At 37.1% G+C, this 26,510-nt stretch overlaps 1 protein-coding gene across 1 annotated transcript in view; it reads right to left on the minus strand.

The window, feature by feature from the left end:
* Positions 1–1,685: 1,685 nt before the first annotated feature.
* The window catches only part of ALDH1A1 (aldehyde dehydrogenase 1 family member A1), a 32,923-nt gene continuing 8,098 nt past the window's right edge, over positions 1,686–26,510 (minus strand). The window contains exons 3-13 of the mRNA XM_065662753.1: positions 23,893–24,033; positions 20,674–20,803; positions 19,407–19,468; positions 17,307–17,435; positions 15,038–15,151; positions 13,286–13,388; positions 12,562–12,746; positions 9,452–9,616; positions 7,564–7,721; positions 4,561–4,635; positions 1,686–2,294 (exon numbers count right to left, since the gene is read on the minus strand). Coding sequence (XP_065518825.1) covers positions 2,222–2,294; positions 4,561–4,635; positions 7,564–7,721; positions 9,452–9,616; positions 12,562–12,746; positions 13,286–13,388; positions 15,038–15,151; positions 17,307–17,435; positions 19,407–19,468; positions 20,674–20,803; positions 23,893–24,033 — 1,335 coding nt within the window. The 3' untranslated portion in view covers positions 1,686–2,221. The remainder of the gene's footprint in view (positions 2,295–4,560; positions 4,636–7,563; positions 7,722–9,451; positions 9,617–12,561; positions 12,747–13,285; positions 13,389–15,037; positions 15,152–17,306; positions 17,436–19,406; positions 19,469–20,673; positions 20,804–23,892; positions 24,034–26,510) is intronic.

Here is a 26,510-nt window from a genome sequence, read left to right on the forward strand (position 1 = left end):
CGGTTGAATGACAGCCTTTGTTGCCTCTATCTGCTCTCTCTCTTTTCTCTCTGTCTCTCTCACATGTCTAATATGCACATGGACTCAAGGTTTTTGAAAAAATGAGAATTTAAAGTCAATACTAGATGCTACATTCTGATTACATTTGAATGTTTAAATTGACAGAATAAGACCATTGCCAGCTTTATTTTACCTGTAAATTAGAGAACGAATTTATCAAATAAGAACTAAAATAGATTTACAATATTGCTGAGAGCAATATTAAAATATTTCAGGTGTTGTCAAGAAGAATGCATGTATACATGCTAGGGCTGAGTTGATCATTCTCCTTTGCTTCTCTATTTATGTTGAGTTTTCCTTTTCCTCTGGTTATATTTCAAAATCATTCTTTGCTTGGGCTTGCAGATGCAGGCAGCGTAGCCTGGTAGGACTGGATTTGCAGTCCTGTGCTGCCAAAGGACATTGTGAGCAGATTAAGAACCAACCACCCACACAGTACACATTCAGAGGCGAGTTGCTTCAGACTGGCCCTAGTCTGCTTCTGAGGGCTGAATAATTGTTAGTGGTTGAATTATACCAGGCACAGGCCAAGTATGCATCTTCTGGTTTAGTGTCATTAAAAAGGCAGCTAATTTTGCTCCTCTGTGTCACTCTTCCATGTAAATAAAGAAGGTAAGTGGAGATGCTCAGGTATATAATTTCAGAAGTGCACTCCTGATACAAACCAAAATCCAAATCTAGATTTGTCATTTGACTTCCCTTCGGACTTCTGAAACTGACTTCAGCAAAAGTAGAATTTGGACAGTAGAGACTTAAGACCCATACCTGCTCTACACACTGCTTTTCATCTCTTTTTAAATATTTGATATTTCATTGTAGGATTGTCATTCTCTAACATTATGTTCATTACCACTCCTAAAGTCTTTCACAGCTGATTTCGTTAGGATTTTTTTTTCTTTTCCTTTACTTGGTATTTATTTTGAATTTTGTTCTTTCTTTCCTCTTCTGAACAGAAAACATGAACCCTTCAGTATCAGGCTATGTAATTGCTGTGCTTGGTGTGTACAGATCACTGTTCCAGAGCTTATCTGGTGGCTGCTGATGGTGAGTGGCCATCAGAGCATGCTGAAAGCGGCACTAGCAGAAGATTGTGAAACACTGAAGCTGCACAGACTGAGAGACCTTATAGGTTATGATCAGTTGGCACACATATCTGCAGAGGGCCTTTATGAGAATAAGCAGCTATAAGAAAAAGAAACAAAGGAAAAAGAATGAAGTGAAACAGTAGACTAGAGAAGGAAAGAGGAGGGAGGAAAACATGCAAGTTTTATGCGGGAATATGAGTACACTTAAAGAAGAGATTTCTTTGCCTCATCTCCTCTTTTCTGCTTTCCCTTCAGTATTTCTTGCTTATCATCTGTTAGAACTTTATTATATACTTAACACCAAAAAGCCAAGTGTTGGCTCTTTGCAAACTGCCCAAGGCCCTGTGTGTTCATATTTTTCCATTTGTAATACTGTTGAAGGATTAGGGACTTAGGTTTCCATGTAGCCAATACAGTAGATTTCTGATGGCCTAAACACACCACCGAGACAGTAGCTCCTCTTTAGAGATATGAAATATGTGCTACATAAGAGCCAGTGGTAAACCAGTGTAATAGAAAAGACTAATGCAAGGAGCAATATTAGGTTTTGAAGATGAATTTTAATATGGTTTAATATTATCCAGATTACATTTATGTAGTATGATGAACAATTCAGTAGTCTAAGAAATACATCTAAAAAAGTCTACTATTTTTAAAGACACAAAGGAGTATCTATCTGGTAATTACTCATAAGTGCTTTTGTTAAGGTCACAAAGACTAGAAAATGCAAAGAGTTCACCATCTAACATTTAGAAGAGCATATAAGTTCAAACTGTACCTGTAGGATATATTGAAAAATCAACATTTGCACAGCACTAGACACTTTCCACTGAAAATAAAAATAGTTTTTTCTCAACATGAATTTAAACATCACTCAGCTATGTACCAGACATTAAGGTTTCCTTTTCTCAGTCAATGACACTAAAATTTTTGACAATATCCTTTATATTGTTAATGTAAGCACACAATTAGAAATCAAGAAGGCTAATGAATAATTTGGGTCACACAACATTTCTGAATTCATATAGCTTTTTCAGATTCATTTGAAGGCATTAAATTCTGCACCTCAAGCAGAATTACGAGTTCTTCTGTGGGATTTTGATTGTGACAGTCTTAACTTCTGTGTATTCATGAAGGCCATATTCTCCCCTAGATAAAAGAGAACCAAAAGCAATATTTATGTTAATGTTTTAATATGATTTTCTGTTCTGCTTTGCAATTGGCCAGATATGTAACAAGCATGCTGGACATAGAAGACATCTGTGCAGCTAGACTGCTGCTGGAAGCATTTGGAAAAGCTACAACTGTCTCCTGAGAAAAGTGGGGAAAAGTGGGAGAGAGCAGTTTTATTTCTGTGGAGGAAATCAGGCATATGTTAGGTCTTCACAAACATGATCAAGTTACTTGCAAAGGCCTTCCTGTAATGTCAAGATTCTTCTCCAGAGTCAAAGAACAGATGCTTTATCTCAAGTAAGTGAAGGACATAATTAATCCACTATGAAATCTCACAGCCAGTAAAAACCACTAGACTCTTTCTGACATTTTATTAACATAATTCCAACTTTATGTTTTGCATGACGAAATGAAGCTTGCTTGTGTGCATAGATGTTTGACATCTGACACAGTAAAACTATTTAGTCATAGTAGATTGTTTCATAGAACAATACAATTCTATTTTTTACTACAGTACAATGTTATTCAATGCTCATTGCCATCTAACTGGATACATATGCATGCAAAACAGAAATCTGTGCTCAGACCTCTCATGCAGTGGAGAAATATTTACTGATTCTTTTCCTTTTCGAAGAGGTATTCTGTCAGCCTATGACATTCAGTAGTTTAATTCATAATGGTATTATCATTTAAAGAATGATAATTTTATTCAGAGAACTTTATTCTGGGGTTCAAAGAAGTCAATGACTTGACATACTAACTTCCTGATTATTTCAGTACAGTTATTTCACACGTATTTCTGCCTCTCTCAAAACTAATTGCCAGAAATATTCTTTCCAAGACAGACATCTATCTGGTACTAGATATTTCCTTGATCTTTAGCAGAAATATTCTTATTTGTCCACTAATTATGATTTTGAAACAAGCATTGGGAAAAACTTCATTTGCACAAAAGTTTACTTCCTTCAAAATGCACTGTTATAGACAATATTAATCTTTATGATAACCTATTATAACTTTTCTGTTATTTTCAGCAAATAAATCCCTAAAATATTTCTGCAAAAGGATGTAATTCAGAATTGATGATCTCCCAGTGTTTGGCAACCAGCAAATGCAAAACATTCCTTGCTAACAATGAACTAAATTGTGGGTGTTATTTCATTTTGATATTTTCTAAAGCTCTTAGCATTTACAGAACTCTGTCTCCCTTTAAGTCAGTGGGAGCTTTGCAATCAGGTGGAGATTGAGCCCAGGGATGAGCAAACATGAAAACCCTAGCCTTTACCTCTTGAAAAAAAGAAGAAAAACCCAACCCAAACCAAACAAAAAAAAAAAAAAAAAACAACCCCAAACCCAGAGAAAAAAAGCTCTGAATCACCTCACTTGCACATATATTTTTAATTACTTCCATTATTCTTCAGAAGTACTAAGCATTTGGCTAAACAAAAGGGGAAACTTACCATTTCGGTTTTTATGCATTGCTTAAAATATACTTTGATTTTCCTAGATGAATGGTATTTTTAACAAAGGACAGCTTGTGATTCATGTTCAAAAGAAAAAACTAAACCCAGAAGACATAATTCTACATAATGCAATGAAGATGTATCATATTAAATGTTTCATGATTTAGCACATTATGTGAAGATCAAGATGAATTCAGGTAAGACAACGCATGATTCAAATTGAAACTAGACTGAACCTGAGAGATTTGAAAGAATCTTATTAGCTTATAATTTCTGTACACTTCACCAATCTGAAAAATACAGATTATTTTTGTCATAATTTCTGGTCAACCTAGGACTTAACGTAAAAATGTTGTCACAAGACTTTTAAACTGAAAATTTAGTTTATATCAAGGATTTTTAGATGTCTAATATTTTGAAAAAGCTAGCACTGAAAGGCAATTCCACAGACTACACCCATATATAAATTTCTGCAAATCACACTTTCCATATACATTAAAAAGCTGTAAACCATAAACACAGTTTTGCATATGAGTAGGATACAAGATACTAAAATTGGTCATTTGGAAAAAGTGTGTATCAAAGTGATTTTCTTATCTGTTTCATGGAGTAATACTTTGCTTGACATTGTCTTCCACAACATGAAGCATCTAAATGCTGTATAGACTAATTTGACAAAGTATTGAAGTGGGCCTCCTGGTTATGAATGTTTAAAATTGAGTTTTGGAATTTTACTTTGTAGTTCCTATGAGTCTACATTTTAAAAACTATTTACTTACATTTCTCGTCCATTTCCTGACATCTTAAATCCTCCAAAAGTGCACTGAGCAGATATTGCACTGTAACAATTAACCCTGGAAGAACAGGAAAGTTACTTTGGACAGTATGAAACAATTTTTTAGCTTCTGAAAAATCAGTGGGTTTCTGTTGCCTGTAAAAAAAGAAAACCCTACGGTGATATTAACAAACTATTTCTGAATAATGTATTTTCAAAAGTATGTGTAGTTAAACGTTCAGAGGAACAACAGAAACTACATTTATTAGGGTTATAACAGTCATATTTTTCTGATAGTTATGATAAAATTCTCTCCTAACTAGTGCATAAGCTCTTAAACTAAAGACTAATCACAGTTACATAAATCTTCTGCAGGTACATATTCAGGAAGGTTTGTCTGGTTGTACTCAATGTTAAACCATATTAAGCATTAAACAACTGTATTGTGATTGAGAACAAAATACAATAATGAGTAAGAAAAGAATTTCATAGGGGAATTTACAGTATGAAGAGTTTTCACAGAGTGTGTATCTGCTTCTTGGCTGAGAATCACAGAATCTCTTTTTGTCTTGCAGCACTGTCAAATCAGATATTCTCTATTTCCATATCTTATAATTTCTTCTTCTGAAACCAGTCTACTCGTTTCATCAAAGGAGGTTCTACTCACAGTTGAGGATTCCTAGACAGACCATCAATCACATACCAGTAAAACTGAAAGCTACCACTTTTATTTTGATCTTTCTTGCTTTTAAAGAATACCAAGAGGTAATGAGTTCAAACAGGGGAAGTTCAGGTTAGATATGAGGAAGAAGTTCTTTACTGTGATGGTGGTGAGGCACTGGAACAGGCTGCCCAAAGAAGTGATAAATGCTCCATCCCTGGCAGTGTTTAAGGCCAGGTTGGGCAGGGCATTGGGTAACATGTTTCAGTGTGAGGCATCCCTGTCCATGGCAGGGGGGTTGGAACTAGATGATCTTAAGGTCCTTTCCAACCCTAACTATTCTATGATTCTACAAATTCTGAAGTCAAAACTTTTCCATTATTTTTTGAAAGTGTATGTTTTCAGGTCGCAGGACCTGGGTTGGAATTTGTGCTGTTTGCATATTCTTTTGGATAAAATATAGATTGGACACAGGTTTTGCATTCAAGTAAAAATTAATTGTTTTCATTCTGATGCATTCAGAAATAACTGTAGGGAAATGCAGGTGTTAGTGTCAGTGATAGCTGTTAGACTCAGTCTGCTATTCTTCCAGGCCTTCACTCTTGCATCAATTTGCCTTTCCAGGTCCATGTAGGTTGGCTTTTTCTTTTCCATTGCTGCAAATAGTTGTCCTTCTAATTGTAGTAGTTCTCCCTCACTTGTGTTTCCTTCCTTTTTTCAAAAACATTTGGTCAATCTTTTGCATCACAAGTGGATGTTCTACACACTGCAGAAAGCAATCACCACAAATTATGTACTGGGCTATCCCCAGATCCTGAATGGAAATCAAACTGGCACTGTCACTGTATTTTGTTTTGTCTCCTTTCCTTATTAGCAAGTCAATTTCCCTTTTCAGACAAAGTTTACAGGACAACTTTGTGAAGACTTACAAGAAGTTTTTATGACCAATCTGGTGGCCTTCTATGATGGGGCTACAGAACTGATGGACAAGGGTAAAGCAGTTGATGTCATCTACCTGGACTTGAGCAAAGCGTTTGACACTGTCCCGCACAACATCCTTGTCTCTAAATTGGAGAGATATCAATTTGATGGATGGACAACTCGGTGGATAAAGAACTGGCTGGATGGCCGCACACAAAGAGTTGTACTCATTGGCTCAATTACCAGCTGGAGACCAGTGACGGGTGGTGTCCCTCAGGGGTTGGTCGTGGGACCGGTCTTGTTTAACATCTTCATCGCTGACATGGACAGTGGGATTGAGTGCGCCCTCAGCAAGTTTGCCGATGACACCAATCTGTGTGGTCCGGTTGATACGCTGGAGGGAAGGGATGCCATCCAGAAGGACCTTGACACGCTTGTGAGGTGGGCTGATGCCAACCTTATGAAGTTCAACCATGACAAGTGCAAGGTCCTACACCTGGCACAGCCAGAGATTGGGCAAAGGAGAGATTCAGAGCATCCCTGCAGAGAAGGACCTGAGGGTGTTGGTCAATGAGAAAATGAACACGAGCCGGCAGTGTGCGCTCGCAGCCCAGAAAGCCAACTGTATCCTGGGCTGCATCAAAAGGAGCGTGACCAGCAGTTCGAAGGAGGTGATCCTGCCCTTCTACTCTGCTCTTGTGAGACCTCACCTGGAGTATTGTGTGCAGTTCTGGTGTCCTCAACATAAAAAGGACATGGAACTGCTGGAACGAGTCCAGAGGAGGGCCACGAGGATGATCAGGGGACTGGAGCACCTCCCGTATGAAGACAGGCTGAGGAAGTTGGGGCTGTTCAGCCTGGAGAAGAGAAGGCTGCGTGGAGACCTCATAGCAGCCTTTCAGTACCTGAAGGGGGCCTATAGGGATGCTGGGGAGGGACTCTTTGTCAGGGACTGTAGTGACAGGACGAGGGGTAATGGGTTAAAACTTAAACAGGGGAAGTTTAGATTGGAGATAAGGAGGAAATTCCTGTTAGGATGGTGAGGTACTGGAGTCGGTTGCCCAGGGGGGTTGTGAGTGCTCCATCCCTGTGAGTGCTCAAGGGCAGGTTGGATGAAGCCTTGGGTGGGATGGTTTAGTGTGAGGTGTCCCTGCCTGTGGCAGGGGGGTTGGAACTAGATGATCTTGATGTCCTTTCCAACCCTAACTATTCTGTGATTCTATGATTTAACAGTGTGTTAAGTGTGTTGAGGTAAGGGGAAGAGAGACATAAGAGGATGGTAGGATGGCATTAATCTACCTCCCTAAAGATGACAAGGAATTGAAATATAAAAATATACCACCAAAAGAGGTCTTAGAATGTCCTAGAACTACTGCCATTGGGACCTGCAGTTCTGAAGGAAGTATTATAAAAGCCACTACTTACCATACAGTTCCAGCCTGAAGAGCAGCTGCAAATGTGAGTGCCTTATCAATGTCTTTGGTAAAAACTGCTGCTGCTAAGCCATAGGTAGTATTATTTGCCCTCTTGATAACTTCATCTACGGTTTTAAACTTCATGATTTGTTGAACAGGTCCAAATATCTGTTTCAGACACATGTAAACATATGAACTGGACTAGAATAGCTTACTATTGTGAATAATGTACATTTCTAAAATATATTTCTGTCAGATTGCCCTATTCCTAAATTCATTCAGTCAAGAGTGTGCATCTCAGAACAGAGTTCTAAAAAGGATTATAAAATCACATAAAGATTTTTGTAGCATGAAACAAATCAAGATAGCCTATAGTAAACTACTAATAAATAAATAAGTAAACAAAAGATGAAAACAAATGAAAAAAAATGAAGACACCACCATAAAGGTAGTTAGCATGGAGTCACAGTGTGCTACGTATCTATGCTGCTTATCAACGAACTTGTATTGGTAAACTGCAGTTTTAGAGCTGGGAAAGATGTTCAGCTTTTCCTTCTTCTAAACTTTCTATTAGACTTTCATCTCTGCAGGTAGCTGCACACCTGGGCATGTACACCAAGTGAAACAACTAATTCTGCTTTCTATATGGGTGTTCCGAGAGGTTGTGGTGCCTCAGGCTCATCTTTCCCACTGGCGTTGCTTTTGTGTTCTCAGCCAGAGGTGCCCATGTCCACCACACAGTGCCAAGGTTGTGTAGAGCAGGGGGACATTATCACATACAATTTCTTCTGTTCCATAGATCGTGAGCTTTCCACTTTATTTTCCTGGGAAAGGTTTAGTGCTAGTTTCTAACTAGAGTTGCAGGGATTGGTTTACACTGCTCAGAGAACCATTGAACACTCCCCACTGTTCAGGCTGTGAGCTTCAGAACCCAGATATTCTTTACACTGCCTTAGCTCTCTGGGATTTCATTGTTCAATACACTCAAAATAGCATGAGGAAAGCAATTCTTGTACTGCTGACCCAGAGGAAACCAACAGATCTGCAAAGAAACATACCTCTCTCAGTTTCCTGTCTGCCTCCCAGTATTTCTCTTACTGCACTCTCCCGTTTTACAGCTCCCTCCTAATCACAATTAAATCTAGGTACTCTGCTATTCCTTTTAACTCAGCTTTTTGACTTTTGCTGAACTTGGTATGTTGAGCAGATGCGTCAGCAGTACTGATGGCTATTAAAAGCAACACCTAGATTTGTAATAATTTTGAAGGGGCTTTCTAGTATGGAGAAGTATAATGGACATCAATTGCAACACAATTGCAGCAGTTATTAACCAAGATGAATGTAAAAAAAACCCCACACAGCAGTGGCCATGACTGGACTTCAAGGCTGTGTTTACAGAACTGTTTTTCTGAATGATGTATCAGCCCTGTACTTGGAACTCTCCCCTTTTCCTTGCAAATAATCACTGGTGTCCTGGCACTGCCACCTTAATTGTGTCCAAACCCCAACTTTTGTGTCCCCTTAGCCAGTGCAAAGAATTTACAAGCTGTGCCATCAAGGTTTGCTTCTCTATTACAGGTTACTGTGTCTCTAACATGTGAGACATAGGAAATATTGGTGATGTAAATGATTTGAATCCCAACATTTCTTCTTTACTGACAGATTAAGCTGTAACCTTTGTTGGCAGGCCAGCTCCATGCTCCTGTACCTCACCACCACTGAGTTGGTGAACCAGGCATCAGAAACTAAGAAAAGCATTTTAAACACCACCATGACAGAACAAAAGATTTACTCAAAGCATTTTTATGTAGCCACTTGATCTTCTAAATGAATATTTTGTACGGAGATTTAAATGGATAGTCTCCAGTGAGAGTACAGGCTGCCAAGACTTTATTTACCTCTTCTTTGGCAATGCGCATGTCATCTGTAACGTCAGAAAAAACTGTAGGCAGGATGAAGTAACCTTTGTCTCCCCATGAACCTCCTCCACATTCCAGTTTGGCTCCTTCTTTTTTCCCACTTTCAATTAGCTCCAGGATTTTTTGAAACTGCTCCTTATCAACCTAAATGAAAAGAAATTACAGGGGTAAAACCAGCACACACAATAACAATGGTTCTTCTAACTCATTGACCAAAACCTAACAATGTTCCAGCCTTTTTAACTTACATGTGCTGAAGTGGAACAGCTGGAGAGCCCTGTAAGTATTCTTGTCACTAGCTTCTGAAAACTTTGCAGGCTTTTCTCAAATAGACCAGTAATCAGGAATTCTGACATAGGAGAATCAGCTATAGAGGGACTGATAGCCTGCTTTTCTTTAGTAGAAAAAATGAAAAAACATCTCTCAAATGACTGTTTTATACTTTTCCCAGTACTTTTGCCAACTGCAAATAGTTCATCAAAATAAAAATTGCTGAGCCTGATTCTTCAAAAATAACAGAGGGCTTGATCTAGCCAGCAAGACTCTTCTGACCTTCACTAGATATGGTAAAGTCAACAAGCAAAAGTGCTGGGTCCTGCATTTGGGCCGCAACAGCCAGATGCAATGCTACAGGCTTAGGGAAGATTGGCTGGAAAGCTGCTTCATGGAAAAGGACCTGGGTGTGATAATTGACAGCTGAACATGAGCCCTTCCAGAATTCATTGACAAAGTTCATTGACAAAATGAACAAAAGAGAATAGGGGAGCAGAAAAAGGTAGCATATCGTTTCCTCGCCTCCCCTCTCCAAATCAACCAAACAACAGTTAAGGTCTGAAGGGAAATTGTGTAAAAGATTAACACTCATGTGAAGAAAACGTTAATGGTAAAGCATGTTCAGGAAAAGCCTCTAACAGCTTTTTTTTTTTGTTTGTTTTTCTTCAATTTGTACCATTTTCATCATTCTTTTCTTCACCCTTGCAGGGTTCAGCCCTTCAAGCACTGGCTCATGAAGATACTGAGACTACTCTTAGAGACTCTCACATAGAAGCTTTTTCTCTGTGATCATACTCATCAGTCAGGAGGGTAGGCACACCTTGTTCTCTTATTCATACAATAAAAAGTTCATATTTCAGTTTAAGCAATAAGTTTTACTAGGATCAGAGAACCCAGCAATATTTTTAAAGGTTCTGAGGAATCTTGGGTGTGTATTAGACTAAACAGCTATTCAGCTAAAGCTGAGATAAAAGCTAATATTTACAAAGATCTGAATTTATAGGGATATTTATACAGAGGAGATTTTTAATTTGCAGAGCTTCCATTGTCATTTTGCTTTGAAACAGTTGCCTAATTCCATGACGAAGACATAAAATTTCTGCTGCCCTGGTGGCCAGTTATTTCTTTGGCATAAACACCTTGTAGAGAATAGAAAAATTTAGATGACACAGCTCACACTGCTGTCAGTTGTTCCTTTATTATGATTATCATTATTTTTCTTAATAATGTGTCAATTAGCACATATATGATTTTTTTTTAATTCCTGCAGGGCCCTTGGGTCTTCTTTGGTGCCCACTGTGCAAAGCATTATCTACACTTGCTGCCTGAGGCAGGTTCTGCAGAGGGCCTGTGAGCTGGAGGATAAATATGGCTTTTAGGTAGGCTTTATGACTAAGCAGCATGGTGAATATACCTGGTACAGGCTATAATTTTCTTGCTTCTAGAAAAATTATGCCAAACACAACATTTGAAGATGAAGAGATATATTTAACATAATCGCCACAAAACAATGCACCTAAATGGCATAATTACAATTTTCCATTAAATGGAATCATACCAGTTCCAGAAAAAGAAACTGTGACAACCTGTGTAAAATTTAAGATTTCTTCTAAAGCTTGCTGAGAAAAAAAAAAAGAGCTCAAGAATGGCAAATCGTGGGATTGGAAGAGAAAACAGTCTTCATGTACTTTCAAATGTTTTCATTAATGCTTTTTTTCCCATGTTTAACATTCCTTTCTTTGTTAGTAAAAGTTTACTTTCATCTCTCATTTAAACTGTTAGCATTAATTTCAAACTCAGTAAAGCCACAATAACATAAGAGTGGTTTCCTATTAATTTTATATTAGCTGCACACCAGACTGCTGGAGTTTACTTAAATCTTTCTACCCTCTGACATTTAAGTTTATTCAGCTGAACCTGTTAGCTTGTTAGCAAGATACACTGCAGGACACCAAAATACTATTTTTAAATTATCCAAAATTTGAGGGGCTTAGAATGCAGTTTTCCAATTTACTTGGTATCTTTGATTACATAAAATGACTGTGATACCTTACACGGAACACGTTACATTATGATATGTGTGGGAGTGGCTTTGTCTCCAGCCTTTGCCTTGTCTCAAATAGAATTCCTTTATTCTGCGACAATCATATATGTGCATAATTGCTCTGCCAAGAAAGTATATACTCTCTAGTACAGACTGATACAGGAAAGAGACTCTAGATGGAAACAAATTAAACAATGCTCTAATGTGATCCACTGAATCCACAGAATTGTGATAGCTGTGCTTTTTAATATTGCATTTTAGCATTTATTTAATGGGGAAGCTGTTGGTATAACCTTTCAACATAAACAGCAAAAAGTAAAAAAGTTATGCATTTTAATTGTGTAATATTCTGTAATTGTCAGCACTGTAGTGAAGCACTAACACTTTGAAAAGGGGAAAAAGACAGTATTAAATTTTATTTCCTCAAGCTACTCACAGTGGCCGTATTTGAATATAGTGTTAGGAATTTCTGACATGGGTGACCATGCTTGCACTTTAATAGCTGTTGCACTGTAACTTTCTCAGAGCATTTCAGTTCTATATAATTGTTCCCATTCCCTAATAAAAGCAACTAGAAGAGAGAAAGAAATTTCATCCGTAGGCCTATGATAGTGTCACAGGAAGCCATGTCTTGTGTTTCATCCTCTTGGTCTTCCAGACTAATCACTAGATGACTGCACTTACCTTGAAGCTAATGCAACAATAGGCATAGAAGTAGATTAAACTGTGCCGTCACATCACAATTATATTAGAAACACATCACATTACTTACTTGAGGGCCTTGCTGTACACCAGGCAACAGAGGATTTCCAAGAGTATACTTCTTTGCTCGTTCAATGCTTCGTCGAACAAACTCGTCATAAATAGGCTCTTCCACAAAAATCCTAGATCCTGCTATACAACACTGTCCCTGGTGGTAGAACACACCAATATGTGCAAATTCCACAGCGGCATCCACTGCAAAGAAATGCAGAGTTCATCAGATTGTAAACTTGACTGGTCATAAATTCCTTGCAAACCATTGTCACTCCATCACTTTTCCCTTTTCAGCGCTTCCTATTTTTATGGTGCTGTAACACAGATAGTCATCCATTTACTTTTGTCCAAAACTGCTTTTAGTAAGAGTAGCATGGTGCACCTAGGGAAACACACATTCAGCTGCTCTTTGTGAAATGTAGATTCAACTTTATTTATCTTATTAGCAGTGCCAAGAGGAGTATTTAACTAGATAGTTAATAAACCTGTATAACATCTATCTAGCTGCTTTTGGTTCTGCATTCATGTTCTATTCGGGTGGACAGGTTGTCAGAGATTCATATCCATTCATGAGCCACCAATTTTTGGTGTCAGTCTAACTTAAAACTACAGTGTGACCAGAAAGCCTTAAAAATTACTGCTTCATTAAACATATACATATGATTTATTAACAAAGAAAAAAAAAAAAACACGTGGTAATTGCAAAAGTAGTAGTTTTATATAACAAAAATATTACTAACAGTCTGCATCCGCAAATATAATGTTAGGACTTTTTCCTCCAAGCTCCAATGTAACTCTTTTGAGATTGCTTTTTCCTGCTGCTTCTTTAATCAGCTTGCCAACCTAAAAGGTATGGAGAAGACAGATTTATCTCAAAAATTTTGTTATGACCTCAATAACAGTTCTCTGAGTTCCTCAAAAGTGAAAATCAGTTCACAGTTGTCTACTATCCCAGTAACTGTATAAATAAATAAATAAATAAAAAATAAAATAAGAGAGTACAGCTAATTTGTGGTTTATGCACCAGGAATACTTCCTAGAAGAGTCAGGGTGCAGGTGACTTGCAGTCTGTGAATCAGTAATGCTTGCTAGAATAGTTTTCCCCTAGACACACTTGCGTTAACTACCAAAGATGTCTGATGCTTTTTTGGTTATCCACCATTCTACTTGCTTGTATCTGTAATATGAGTAGGCACTGATTTCTGCTTTGCCAGTTGCTCCTATTAGGTTGAAAGTCCTCTGGTTTATACATGGGAAAGCCCTTTGATGCACAAAGTATATGAGAGAAAAAGCAGATATCTACACTGCCTGCATGGCCAAATCTTCCTTATTCCAGAATGTCCCTTAAAGGAAAGAAGAAGAAATGAACATTGTGAGGCAGAACCCCTACCCTGCTTCTTTCCATTGATGACGTAATTAAAGCAAATACCTAATATGAATTGTCCTGGTAAAACTATGAAGGGAAAACATGCTTGTAGCCCTTGTGGTTTTGGTCTGTAACTGCTCATGTGGCAAACATCAGATATTTTCCTCCATCTGCCAGCCTTCCTGCCTTAATTTCTCACTGCTAAATTTCACTGTCTTTGGTGAACAGGAACATCACTGAAGTGTATGATTACACCCTCTGGTCCACCTGCCTTTGGAGGTGCAGGGGGCACTGGGAATTGCAGTTGTTACTGTCCATTGGAAACATCTGTAAGTTATTTCTCAGGTATCAGGTTTTGGGGTTATTGTCTTTTCCCTTTACTTCAGAGCTAAAGGTTTCTAAATGTAAACACAGCTCTTGCACTCAGTGTGTACTGACCCTTGACATGAGACCACGATATTTATCATTGGAGTGTATATCAGACAGGAGACCAGTTGGCAGCTCTAAAATCAGTTATTTCGGAGTTAAGGTTAGGGGAAATTAACAGTGACCTTTCTTTCAGTTATTAAACTGATACATATTCAAAATCATTTCCAAGACCACCCAGCTGATAATTAGGATCACTCAAATACCAAAAAGCCATCACCTCACCTAGGTGCGTGCAACAATGAGATTTCTGAAGTACTCTCCTACCATTCTGTTTTCATTAAAATTAAAGAGAACAGACCACAGACTGTTTCACTCTTTGCATTTTAAGAAATAATTATTCTTAAAAAAAAAAAAAAGCAAACAAAAAGTTATGAAGAAGTGGTGGGGTTTTTTTTTTGTTGTTTGTTTTTTGTTTTTTTTTTTAAAGGACAAGACTTAAACTAGCTTTGGTACATTATAAGCTGTTGTATCTCATGGATTGCCTTTATTTGAAGGCCTTTCCTGAAATAAAAACATTGTTTAAATGTGTTTGAAGTTAGTAATAACCAACAAGTCATTAAACAGACTTTGTTTAACAAATCAGCAGCCAAAAGAAAACGAAAAGTTAAAACAGTTACATAGAACAATGTAGACATTAAATCATTACTGGCAGAGGGGCATATTTCCTACATATAGTCTCTTGCTGTCATTATAGTACCTCTGTAGAGCCTGTGAAAGCTACTTTATCTACATCCATGTGGTGAGAAATTGCTGCTCCAGCGGTGGGTCCAAAGCCTGGCACAATGTTCACAACTCCAGGTGGAAATCCAGCCTGAGTTGGAAGAGAGAACACTGTAAATTTTAGGAAGGATAATAACAGAACGAACTTCTCTCATATAATCTTCCCTTTCCAGTTCTCTATTCAGCTTTTCTTAGTCATACAGTTATTCTTAACCCTAGAGCCCCAAATGTGTTTATTCTCACCCGATTTCTGCCCTCTTTCCCTCACTTGACTTTTGAGCTATTGAACTAGATCTTTTTTAAAAAGCAGAACATTTCATTTTAGTTCTTTTTAGCGCCATTGCCAAGGAATAAATTTATTTTTATTTTGCTCTTCCAGTCAAACATTGAAGTAAAACAAGATTGTTTAATTTCATGTCTGTTTCATCAAAGCTATTTGAATCATCCTGTGTGATTGCTAACTTCTGCTCATTATCCCTCATTCTATGTAACTTAATGACCTGCCAACTTACACTGAAATTCTATCAAGAATAATGATGGAAACAGTATTTCAAATTCCATGCCCTTTCTTCTTCCTCTGAACATGGTTTGAAAGTAGAGTGGGCAACATGATCATCTGAAGAACAGAAGAGGCAGATAGGCTACAACCATGAAAAAACTGGCTGAGATATGGACAGTTCAGTAGCTTACCTTTTTATTTTTTTTTTTGTTTTTGTTTAAAAAAGGCTTTTTCTATGAGCCACCAATTCTGTGTTTGCCATGTTCCATTCATAAGCAAATTAAGTTACCTTCTTTCAAGAACTTGTCAGGCAAACTTCTGCTGGTGTGTGAACTGGGGCAGGATTTCTTGGCTTATGAAGCAGCTATGGATCTCAATGGCACTCAGAGACCAAGTTTAGAATTAGAAGGCCAAAAGGATGTATTTCCTGTGTTATCACTTAAATGAGTCTCTTTTTAACATTAATCAGGACTTTGGAATTACGTGCAGAGGTTCCATTTACATTTAGAAAATGGTGGATTTGAGCCAGGGAATTAAAGTTCCTCAATTTCATGTAAGCTAAGAATCATCTTGCCTTTTACTAAGAATGTTCTAGTGTTATACCAATCACTACCACTCTGTAACTCTTTAACTATGCATACAGGATGATCACATTCCCCCTTATGAGCTCTCTTTTCAGGAAATCAGACTATCAAAACAAATATTTAGTCCAGCTTGGAGCAGAATTGAGTTACTTTCCCTGTGAAGTTGCTTTTTCAGAGAAATAAACTTTCTTATACATACTATTAAAAATAGATATTTCTGATATTTCTTTTAAAGCAATTCTTCCTCCCCAGTATTATCTAACACCATTTACTATATGATGCAATAACAAGGAGGACATGACTCCTTCCTGATAATCATTTAGTTTCTGTAAAATATTAACACATAACTGGTCAGTATGCTCTGCTGAATCATTGTTTTGAAGCAGAATCATAAAATATGCCAAGTCATTTCCATTAACTCTGTTCAAAGTTACTGCACTGGTGATTATTGACATATGTGCTGACTCTTCAAACATGTTAGATTACAGTTGTTGATTTTATTGGGAAGCAAGATAGCTAAACTATTTAAATGTTCTTCTTTGGGTATTTGCTAGGCTGGGCATAATAGTCAATGAAACTTTGGAGACACTGTAGAAACTACCACACTCCTTGTGTTCAAGAGCATAGAGTGTATTTGCCCAGTTTCTGTGTGAAGAGAGTTCACAAGTTTGGCGTCGGGCCCTAGTTCAATTTTACAGCTCCCTGTTAATAATAAACCTGGGTGGGAAAAGTTTGTTCAATAAAAAAAAAAAAAAAAGGAACAAGAAAAAAAAAAAGCTGTACAAACAGGTCCTTTTCTGTGATAACTATGTTAATAAAGTCAGTGCCACCCACCTCTAAGTACTCTGCTCTTGACTGTTTGCTTTTGACTCTGAAAGGTACCATGCTTTTGTAATACAAATATGTTTGCTAAGGAATGGAGTTTACTAAACTGTGATTGTGAGGGTTTTTTTGTGTGTGTGAACTAGGCTGAAAGATATGCATGCTTTTGCCCTGGGTTGGCTTCACTGGTTTACACTAGGGTAAGTTCCATAGTACAAGGCTAGACACGCAAGAAGTGCTTGCAGAGGACAGCCTAGCTTATATTACCTCTGTGGCATTTCAGCTGCAGTATACGCTTACATTTCTGAGAAGAGCAAAAAAATCTGTTGTTGAAGACTTACCTCTTTAATTAAGGATCCCATGTAAAGGGCAGTCAGTGGAGTCTGTTCTGCTGGTTTGACAACCACTGTATTTCCACAACAAAGAGCAGGGGCGATCTTCCAGATGAACATAACCAATGGGAAGTTCCACTGAAAGACAGATGAGAAGGTATATCCTATTTCTAATACATCACCAAAATGCCTTTGCTTTTTCTATGATAATAGTGCAAATTGTCAACTGGGTCATTGAACACTTTGTTGTACTCTTTTCAGAAAGAAGATTTTGTGAAAAAGCAACTGGCAAGCCATGCCATACAAAGACCAGTGATTTTGGCATATGTTAGTCCAGGGGATCCAAGGTCTTAGTTAAAACCTCATAAACAATGCGCGTTCTCCTCTAACAAAGCTTTATAGAAAGGTGCTGGATTAGAGGTGTAATTGGGAGCTTTGCTATCTTAAATGATCACATCACTCATCAATCCAGTTTTCTAAAGGAGATAAATAATGAGTAATAATGCTGCCCCTGCCCTCTTTCCTGCAGGTTTCACTGGCAATTCCCTTTTGAGGACAGTACAGCCAGACTGCAGAGAAATGGACTCCTTCGGGCTGCATATTCAGCAGTACAAGGGACAACGTGGCTGAGTGGAAAATGGGTTGTCCTTTTCAGAATGTTTTTGACGGTGTTGGAAGCACTGAGCCCATGAGCCTCAGTACAAAAGACACAGTAGACTTACCTTTATGAAAGTGGCGGAAAAGGCAGTTAACAGTTGACTATTATGTCAGAAAGGCTTGGAATAGTTTACATGCAACTGTTCTTTATCTATTTCCTTACGTCATTTCAGTCTCACCCCACCCCAAAAAATAAGAGGAGAACAAGTGACACAGAGTAAGATATCACAGGGTTTTCTGGATCATCATCATTAGAGTGGAACTGAATGTGTGAAAGGGAAAAAGAAATGATGAGTTAGCAGAAGTGTTTTGCAGCATTCACATATTCCTCAAAGTTTTGGGTTTATGTAAAAACATCCAGCTTAGTGGATTGACAATTCAGTGGAGAAAAAATAAAGATATGCTTGGAAGTACTTGAACATCTTTTAAGTGAAGCTCGTGTTTGTACTAACTGCTTATAATTCTTGGATGCAATTTTATTTTGAAGTGGTCACATCTAGTGTTTAATGTAATTTAACATATCTTGACTTTGAGTGCTTTATTTAAAATATCTTGTGTCTGACCTACAAGAGAATCTAAACCAGCAGAATCCCAAGCTCTCTAAGATGCTGGATCCAAACATATTCCACTGATGGTCTCTAAATCAGTGTGGTGGTCTAAAGGGATAACAAATCTGCAAGCTCAACTGAAAGACATCAAGAATATGTGTGGGACCCACGTCTGAGCAAACCTGATAGACAAGATGACTATTTCAGAATCTGGTAAACTGCTGAGCAGGTCAGGTCAGGTTGCTCACACCTACAAAGAGGTGTGTGGATTAGGTGTACCTCGTGTATATAAGCATTTTCACAGCAACCCACTGAAGCTGTGTAGACCTCACAAAAAAAACGTTAATTTAAAAGTTGAGTTCCTCGGTGTTTTGGATGTTCAGACTCAGGCAGGACTTTTGAATCTTTGCTTAAAAGAAGTGTCTTCAAAACTGGGAATTCAGACTCTCCAAGCAGGAGCTTAGGAGCATATGGTTCAGTATCACTGTGCTTATTGGACACATTCTTTTGTCTGGATGCAGTTCAAAGCAGAGTGGATATTCCAGGTCCTAAAGAGCTTTTTTGCTTATAGGTTGTAACTGCTACCCTCTCCTACTTGTTTGTTTCTAGTTCTTTCCTTTCCAACAAATCACAATTCTTCTTTCAAACTAATCCATCAGTCAAAATTTTGAGGTTGAATTTCCCTCCATATACACGGAGGAAAGAGACAAAGCTGGACAAGACTGATCCATTAAAATCTTTATGTTGCAGAATTTGGTGAGTACTCAGGATATCCTTTGTCTTTCAGGACCTGAAAATTTCTGATTGACAATGTTTCAGAAATGCAATTACATAGATAATATTCTGACAGCATTTCTATTTGTAACACGAACATTTGTCTTTCGCATAAATAACTCCAACTTACAGGAATAATTTGGCCACACACACCAATAGGCTCATGTCTTGTAAATGTAAAAAAGTCTCCGTCTGGGGGGAAGAAGAAATAAATTAGACATTCAGACAAAGTATTTGTGAGAAACAGTTAAATCAGAAAGAAGATAAAGTTGGATACCAAACTTGGCTGGAAACAATTTTACTTATAAACGGTATTTTCAAAATCTTAACTGTGCAAAAAAAACCCCCAACCATAAAGTACATCTGAATTCAATATCTACTTTCTTCCTGGCTCCAAGGTTTGATTCTGCCAGTCTGACTGAATTTTTGCAGTGATAATTGTGGTTCTCAGTGTGGTATGCACAGCACTCCAATGAACATTCTTCATTTCTTTTATCACATTTTGGGGGGGGGAGGGGAGGGGGGAAGTGCTCTTTTAAAAGCTACTTGCAGTCCTGGGTACATATCAGACTTTTTAATACTAGCTGTTGGCTTATATAAAATTCATCAAGAATAAAATTCTCATTGATTCAAATAAACGTGTTTCAGTAAGCCTAGTATAGAGATCTACGTGATGCAAAAAATTGGGAGTATTTATCACTCTGTTTTTTCTTAATTCCTTCTTTATTACCATTCTTCTTTTTGTCCTTCTGAGAGAAGGCAGTTAGAAACAATGTTTTCATAGAGCTACTTAATAGGAGAGGGAATGGAATGAAATTTCAGCTAGATAAAGGAATAGTTTCCTGATTCCTGCCTCTTCGGATGCTTCTTAATACATTATCCAGTAGCTGAAACAAATATCAGTTTGTTCTAATTTTAGCTTTATTAAGCAAATACCTGGTTTTAATTACTGTACCACTGCATAAACTACACACTGCTATGCAAAAGTAACCTACTAGACTTCTTAGATGTATGTACACACAAAAACCTTCTGGTGAATAATCAGTACTTATCAGTCAGTGGTGCAATAAATAAATAAATGTGAATAACTGCACTAAATGTTTAAAATTAGGTATGTGCTAAATCTTAAATAATCTATATGAAGAAGGAAAATATTTTCCATTTGATTATTATTTTTTTTTTGGTATTGCACAACTTTAGAAAAAGGCAGTTTTTCACAGATCATAGAATCATAGAATAGTTAAGGTTGGAAAGGACCTTAAGATCATCTAGTTCCAACCCCCCTGCCACGGACAGGTTCACCTCACACTAAACCACGCCACCCAAGAATGTGTCCAACCTGGTTTTGAACACATCTGGTTTCAGTTCTGTACTTTTGTTATCTCAAAACTACTCACCCATTGGTACAGTACGCCCATGGATTTTATCAGCCCAGCCTGCACAGTAGCGTAATGTTTTGACACAGGCACCTAAATCCATTAGATAGGCAGTGGAAAAGAGTTTCCCACCATCAATGGCTTCCATTGTCTGCAGACAACAGCAATTACAAAGTTAATATCAAATGTTGATAATGGTTCTCATGCTTGTACTTTGTCATTTAGATTTCAGTTTTTGAGCTCAAAGGTTTTCAGTGTTAGCACAGACATTTAGATTAGTTGCCATCTGCAGGATACATAGCATTTGAAAGACCCAAGGTAGACATTTACAAATGAGAAATTTTCATGATGTTTCATTCACATTTATAATGATGAGATGTTCCTAAAAAACCAGTAACATTTCCCACACCTGAATCAGTTATTCTGTTATAGTTTATACTGAACATTCTACAAGCGTAGATGAAAAGGTCAGCTAGGAGTGCTGACCTCAGCCTGTGCGCACTGACACCCAAAGTACACACTAGTTTCCTGAAAAGAACTGGCACATTAATTTAGGATCCTGTGCTGCATAATTATCAAGGAACATCTTTCTAGATGCTTAATAAATGCATGATTAGCAACTCACATGAGCAGGAAGACTCAAATAATGGGATAAAATACCTTGAATGCATGTTGAGTGTTTGATGTGCAAGAGAAAGTTCTGAGCTATCAAGAGCACTTAACCAGGAAAAATTCATTATGAAAAATAAATACTTGTAGAGAAGAGACTCTCTTTTATTGACTATCTACTGACTGAGTAAACTAACTGATATTATTTGCATCTAGGCCTGACTCTCCAGGATCATCATGCCAGGGAGATATAAGCCTTTAGAATAATAATCAGACAATATTCATTCAACATATAACTTTTCAGCTGACCAATTCTGTTCCACCCACAGAGACACCAGAACTAAATAGGGTTGATTTCCAGCCAAATCTAGGGAGTATGGTTTGGATTAGTGGCTTTTCAATACCCCTAATTTTGGGGACATATAGTTAAATACCATGTGCAGTTCTGAAAGAATGTTAACAACTTATTGACACTGCTAGAATTTTTTTTCTCAAGTTTTCTAGCACACAGACACTGGAGACATTCATCTTTGTTAACAATTTTTTAGGAACAGATTGTTCCTACTCAGTAGGAAAACCCCAAACTATAATTGCAAGATCTAATCAGATCTTAGAAATATTTTCTTTTCTAAATTTGTTATATTTTATGTCTGAGGGTTTTCTTAACATTTTAGGCTGAGTCTACAGGCTGATCCTGCAATTACAGTGTTTCACCAACAAACTCCTCTGTGAAGTCTGTAGTTTTAGTTAACTGGAAACAATGCAGATATCATATTTGTGAAGAGAACAGAACAAACAGAGAAGTCTGAGATGCTTGATAGTTTTTAACAACAAGGAACTGATTAAATGAGATACACCCTTGACATTCCAGGCAATATGTTTGGTACTGCTTTTTTCTGTTTGGACATGGGAGAAAATTCTTCCCTTTTCTCAAACTTATGAACATTATATCTTTGAACATCACAACAGACTGAAACCTAGGAAAAAAAATCTCAGTGGCTCTTTGACTTTTTCTTCCAGTAGCCTGCCTATAAGGTTGGATAGCCTCTGGAGTTTCAGGAGAGACGTCTTATACATACCTTACTACATGAAACACTGAAATGGAATGATTTTGATCCTGACCAGATGCACAAACTCAGGAAAATACCTTTGCAATGAGCTTTAGGGTTCTGTTTTGACCTCTATTGTTTGCAAGCCTATTTGCTATTCTGTAGTAGTAGTTCTACGTTTAGGATAAGTTGTGAGTGGAGAAAATCTCTCTTCATTTTGATGAAGTCTGAAAAATATTTCATTCAAACACACCTCATTTAGAAGGGGAAAGTAGTCAACAATATGAGTAAGGTGTAGGAAATAAAACAAAGTCACTAAAATAAAAACTTAGGAGGGGCCCAGGAGAAGAGCTCTCTCAAAAGATTTTCTCTTTCAACTCCAGTATATTTAGCATTGCTAGGAATATATGTTCTAGCCACCCAGGTTTTCTCCTGAGAAACTAGGTGATTATTAGTCTTATCAAGGTGACGAGTTTCGTTTAAAGAAATAACTCTGTTGAAGAAAAATGTAAATTGGAAAGCTGCAGACTTTGGAATTGAAGAACATAACCTTAATTTCTTTGAATTTTCATCTTTATTTTAAAAACCTGTTTGGAACACATGCAAGTATCTTTCTATCCTACAGCCCATAAAGACAATAGAATGGGCAATAGATTTTTGCAGATTTTACATCTTTTGAAAGTTTTAATTTTTGAGTTTATCAGTGGTGCAATTTGTTGTTAACAGCTAAATGCTTCAAACTGTGACTAGACAAGTCAGTATAATGATCCTGAAGGCTGGGCACTCTCTTAAATTTTTGACACTGTTGGCAGAAAACCAAGTTTCATCTTCAAAGAGTGCTTGAAGTACCAACGAGATCACCTTAATGGTCGCATCATATGTGGGGTTTCAAACAAGGGTGAGGGGAACACTACACTATCAACTTGCTGTTGATTTCTATTTTAAATTTTCTTTCTTCCATAATGCACAATCAGTAGGTGGTGGTGCTATATCTCGTGTGTCTGCTGTTAAGAATGGCAAAATGGCCAATACACAGTAATCGGTAAAGACAGGACATCACTCCTCACCACCCATGTTCTTCCTACTAGAAAATAATCCATTGCTGCCTTTGGTTCCAGTTAAGGCTTTCTGCTCACTGCCAGTTGCAAGCAGGAGTTAATAAAGGGCCGATGATAACAAAATGTGTGGCCTTGGAAATCAAAATTTCTCCTAGTCCTGACCTATACCATCTGAAAATGCTGAGTCAGGCTTCGAGTTCAGGCCTTAGTTCAGCCTTTGGTTTGGGTGTGTTAAACACGCAGTCCATGTTAATGTGTCTTTAAGAATTAATAATTGAACTTGCATCAGTTGTAGGCGGCTAAAATATCTTGAAGTTAATCAAATACTCAAGTAATTTTTGGATGTGGGGTGCTAATAGACCAGAGTGTAAACCAATTTAATGAGGTCCATTTACAACAGAGATGAAAAACAAGTACTGAGACAGCCCGACTCCAAGGATTTAGCAGTTATGCTTGCTTATATCTTCTTTAAGAATCAGACATAGGCTTTTCTCCCAGTCTTTTTGTTCATGTATCATACTCACAGCTAAAATCAGCCGATCTCTTTCAACTAAGTCAGCTAGTTTATTCAAGAGTCTTCCTCGCTCTGAAGCATCCATTGTACGCCAGGGTGACCCAAGCTCAAAAGCTTTTCTAGCTGCTTTAACAGCCTTGTCTACATCTGCCTGTGGGGAAAACAGAGAAACTTTTATAATCAATAATTGATTCTGTCACCACTCTTGTTGGTTGTTACATGTGCAAGGTGTTTTGCAAGATAAATAAGAGACACTAACACCAATCTAAAAAAAATAATAGTACAATAATATTAACTATCTGGGTTATTTTCTTTCAAACACTTTTGCTATCATTTCAGCAATGCGAAGATGTATGAAAATCAGATGGGTTCTCAAAGCTTCTAAAATAAAAACACATTAAGGATCTTTATTTTTAAAATTTAGATTTTCAAATCATGTACTTGCTAGTGTCTGTAATCAGGGATATACCCACCAATTACACAGCTGATCAAATCTTTTCTATGCACAAAGATACCCAAATCTGCAAGTTAAATATTTAAGTACTCAGCTTTACCTAAAGGTGGTGGTGTGATGAAGACCAGGTTAGAAAAATCTGTTCTTTAGGATGATTCATAAACCAAACACCAGTTTCCGATTGAGGAAAACAAATCAATGCATTTGGTTTAGCAAGCTTTAAGGAATGTTTTATTTAAAATAATTTAAACAATTGACTAATTGATGAGGTTTAAAAGGTAAGACTACGTATTTCAAAGTCTAAGCATGGTCTTTGCAATGAGCAAGCTAATGTGTCCTTTCATTAATATTTTTTATAGCTTAATTTATGATTTGCCATTTGGATTTTGCTACAGAAGGAAAATCTACAATGAATAATATAAAATGCTTTTCTGTGCAAGTCTATTTCAGGAAACAAAAAACCCCAAACAGTTAAACATCTTTTGAGAAAAGGCTTTTAGTACTTCGAAAAATTCAATATTTCACAGTTCCTGTAATTTCTTTTTTTCCCAGAAAAAAATTTACACAAAAAGGAGGTTTATTCTTTTTTTTTTTTTTTGTTGGAAATTTAAAACAGATCTGAAAGTAAAAAAAAAAAAAAAAAAAAAGAGGAAACTATACATGGCACATTTCTGTGAGCAATTTCTATGCATTGTGTGAAGGATTTGTTTTGAACTTTTTTTGTACAGCTGGTTGTTAGAATGTCCTCCAGGGAAATCACTATAAAAGTTGAATAAGTCAGCAAATTTGACAAAGTCAGCACCAAAGTTGGTTGTGCTAATTGTGAACCAGATCTTGAATCTTTAACTGATTCTGTAGCCAACAACTAATTTTTTAAAGCCAGGTATGGGGTAAGTGGCTTAGAAAGTCCAGCACAGACCTGCTAGGCAGGAGAGGTCCACAGAACTTCCCAGAATTCTTTCCAGAAGTCTGGGAAAAGATAGTAAAGTTCTCCACAAATTGTCCAAAAACCCCCTACAGAATCACAAATAGGTTCTCCACAAATAGTAATAGTCATTACCATTGGGTAAAACCGACCAGTCACATACATCAGGATGCTGCAATAGTTGCTGCAATCTATGAGATTAAAAAGAATTTCTTTTCTTCAGAATCTATCACAGTGTTGTGAAATACCTCATCACCTATCAGTGACCCAGAAAAGTGCATTCGATTGATATTTATTTCATTCAACTATTTTCTCATTTCTTTTTATCATAAGAATTCTACAGCTTTGCAATCTGTCTTTGGAGGATATGCCTTGGCCTTTGCTGGAAAAGAACAAGGGAAATCTGAGAATGATGCAAATTAAGACTTGATATAGTGCCATGTGTTCTTTGTACTACAAATATAGAAATAATTAAAACCAATAAAAATAATATAAAACTAATATAGGCCTCTGAATGAAAATAAAGAAAAAAAAATATGTTCTTCAACTGTATGAAAATTAATTTGGGCACATCTACACCATGAGTTTAAAACTTGATAACTCCTTTCAGAGCTAATTTAGACTTTTTGCAGAAGTACATTTACTTTACGTCCCACTGACCATTTGTTGAGCTACTTTATTATTACTAGGGGCCTTCAGGATTAGCAAATGGAGCTTGAAAGAGCCACCAAACTGAAAAGAAAACAGTTCCCACCCACATATGCGCCTGTGTTTTCTAATCTCCACTTGCTTTTTTAAATACCATTGCAAGGCAGTGTACAACTTTTTGTCAACCCCATTGTACACACAAATTAAATTCCTCAAATCTCTTGGTCATTATCTAAAGACTAGGCTCTAGAATATTAGGTTCACAATGACTGTGTAATTTACTAGATTTGTACATTTCACTTGGCAATTTAGTTAATAGCAGTTGTCATTACACATTAGTTTGCAAAATTATTGGATAGAAAGCAAACCTGTGTGTCGAACAGTATTATCTCTTTATTTACAGAGTTGTTAGATTGCTTGTAAGGAATGAAGGTTACAAAAGTTCTGAATGGTACGTGAACAACATTGTAGGTCATGAGTAATTTAATTTGAGGATGATCAAATATCAGTCCAACTTGATTTGCAATGTAGTTTGGTTTTGAATGCTGAACAGAGAAGAGGCAGAAGAAATATCATTTTGTATCAAAACTACATACAGTTC

Source organism: Lathamus discolor, chromosome Z, assembly GCF_037157495.1.
Source record: "Lathamus discolor isolate bLatDis1 chromosome Z, bLatDis1.hap1, whole genome shotgun sequence".
NCBI classification, from domain to species: Eukaryota; Metazoa; Chordata; class Aves; order Psittaciformes; family Psittacidae; genus Lathamus; species Lathamus discolor.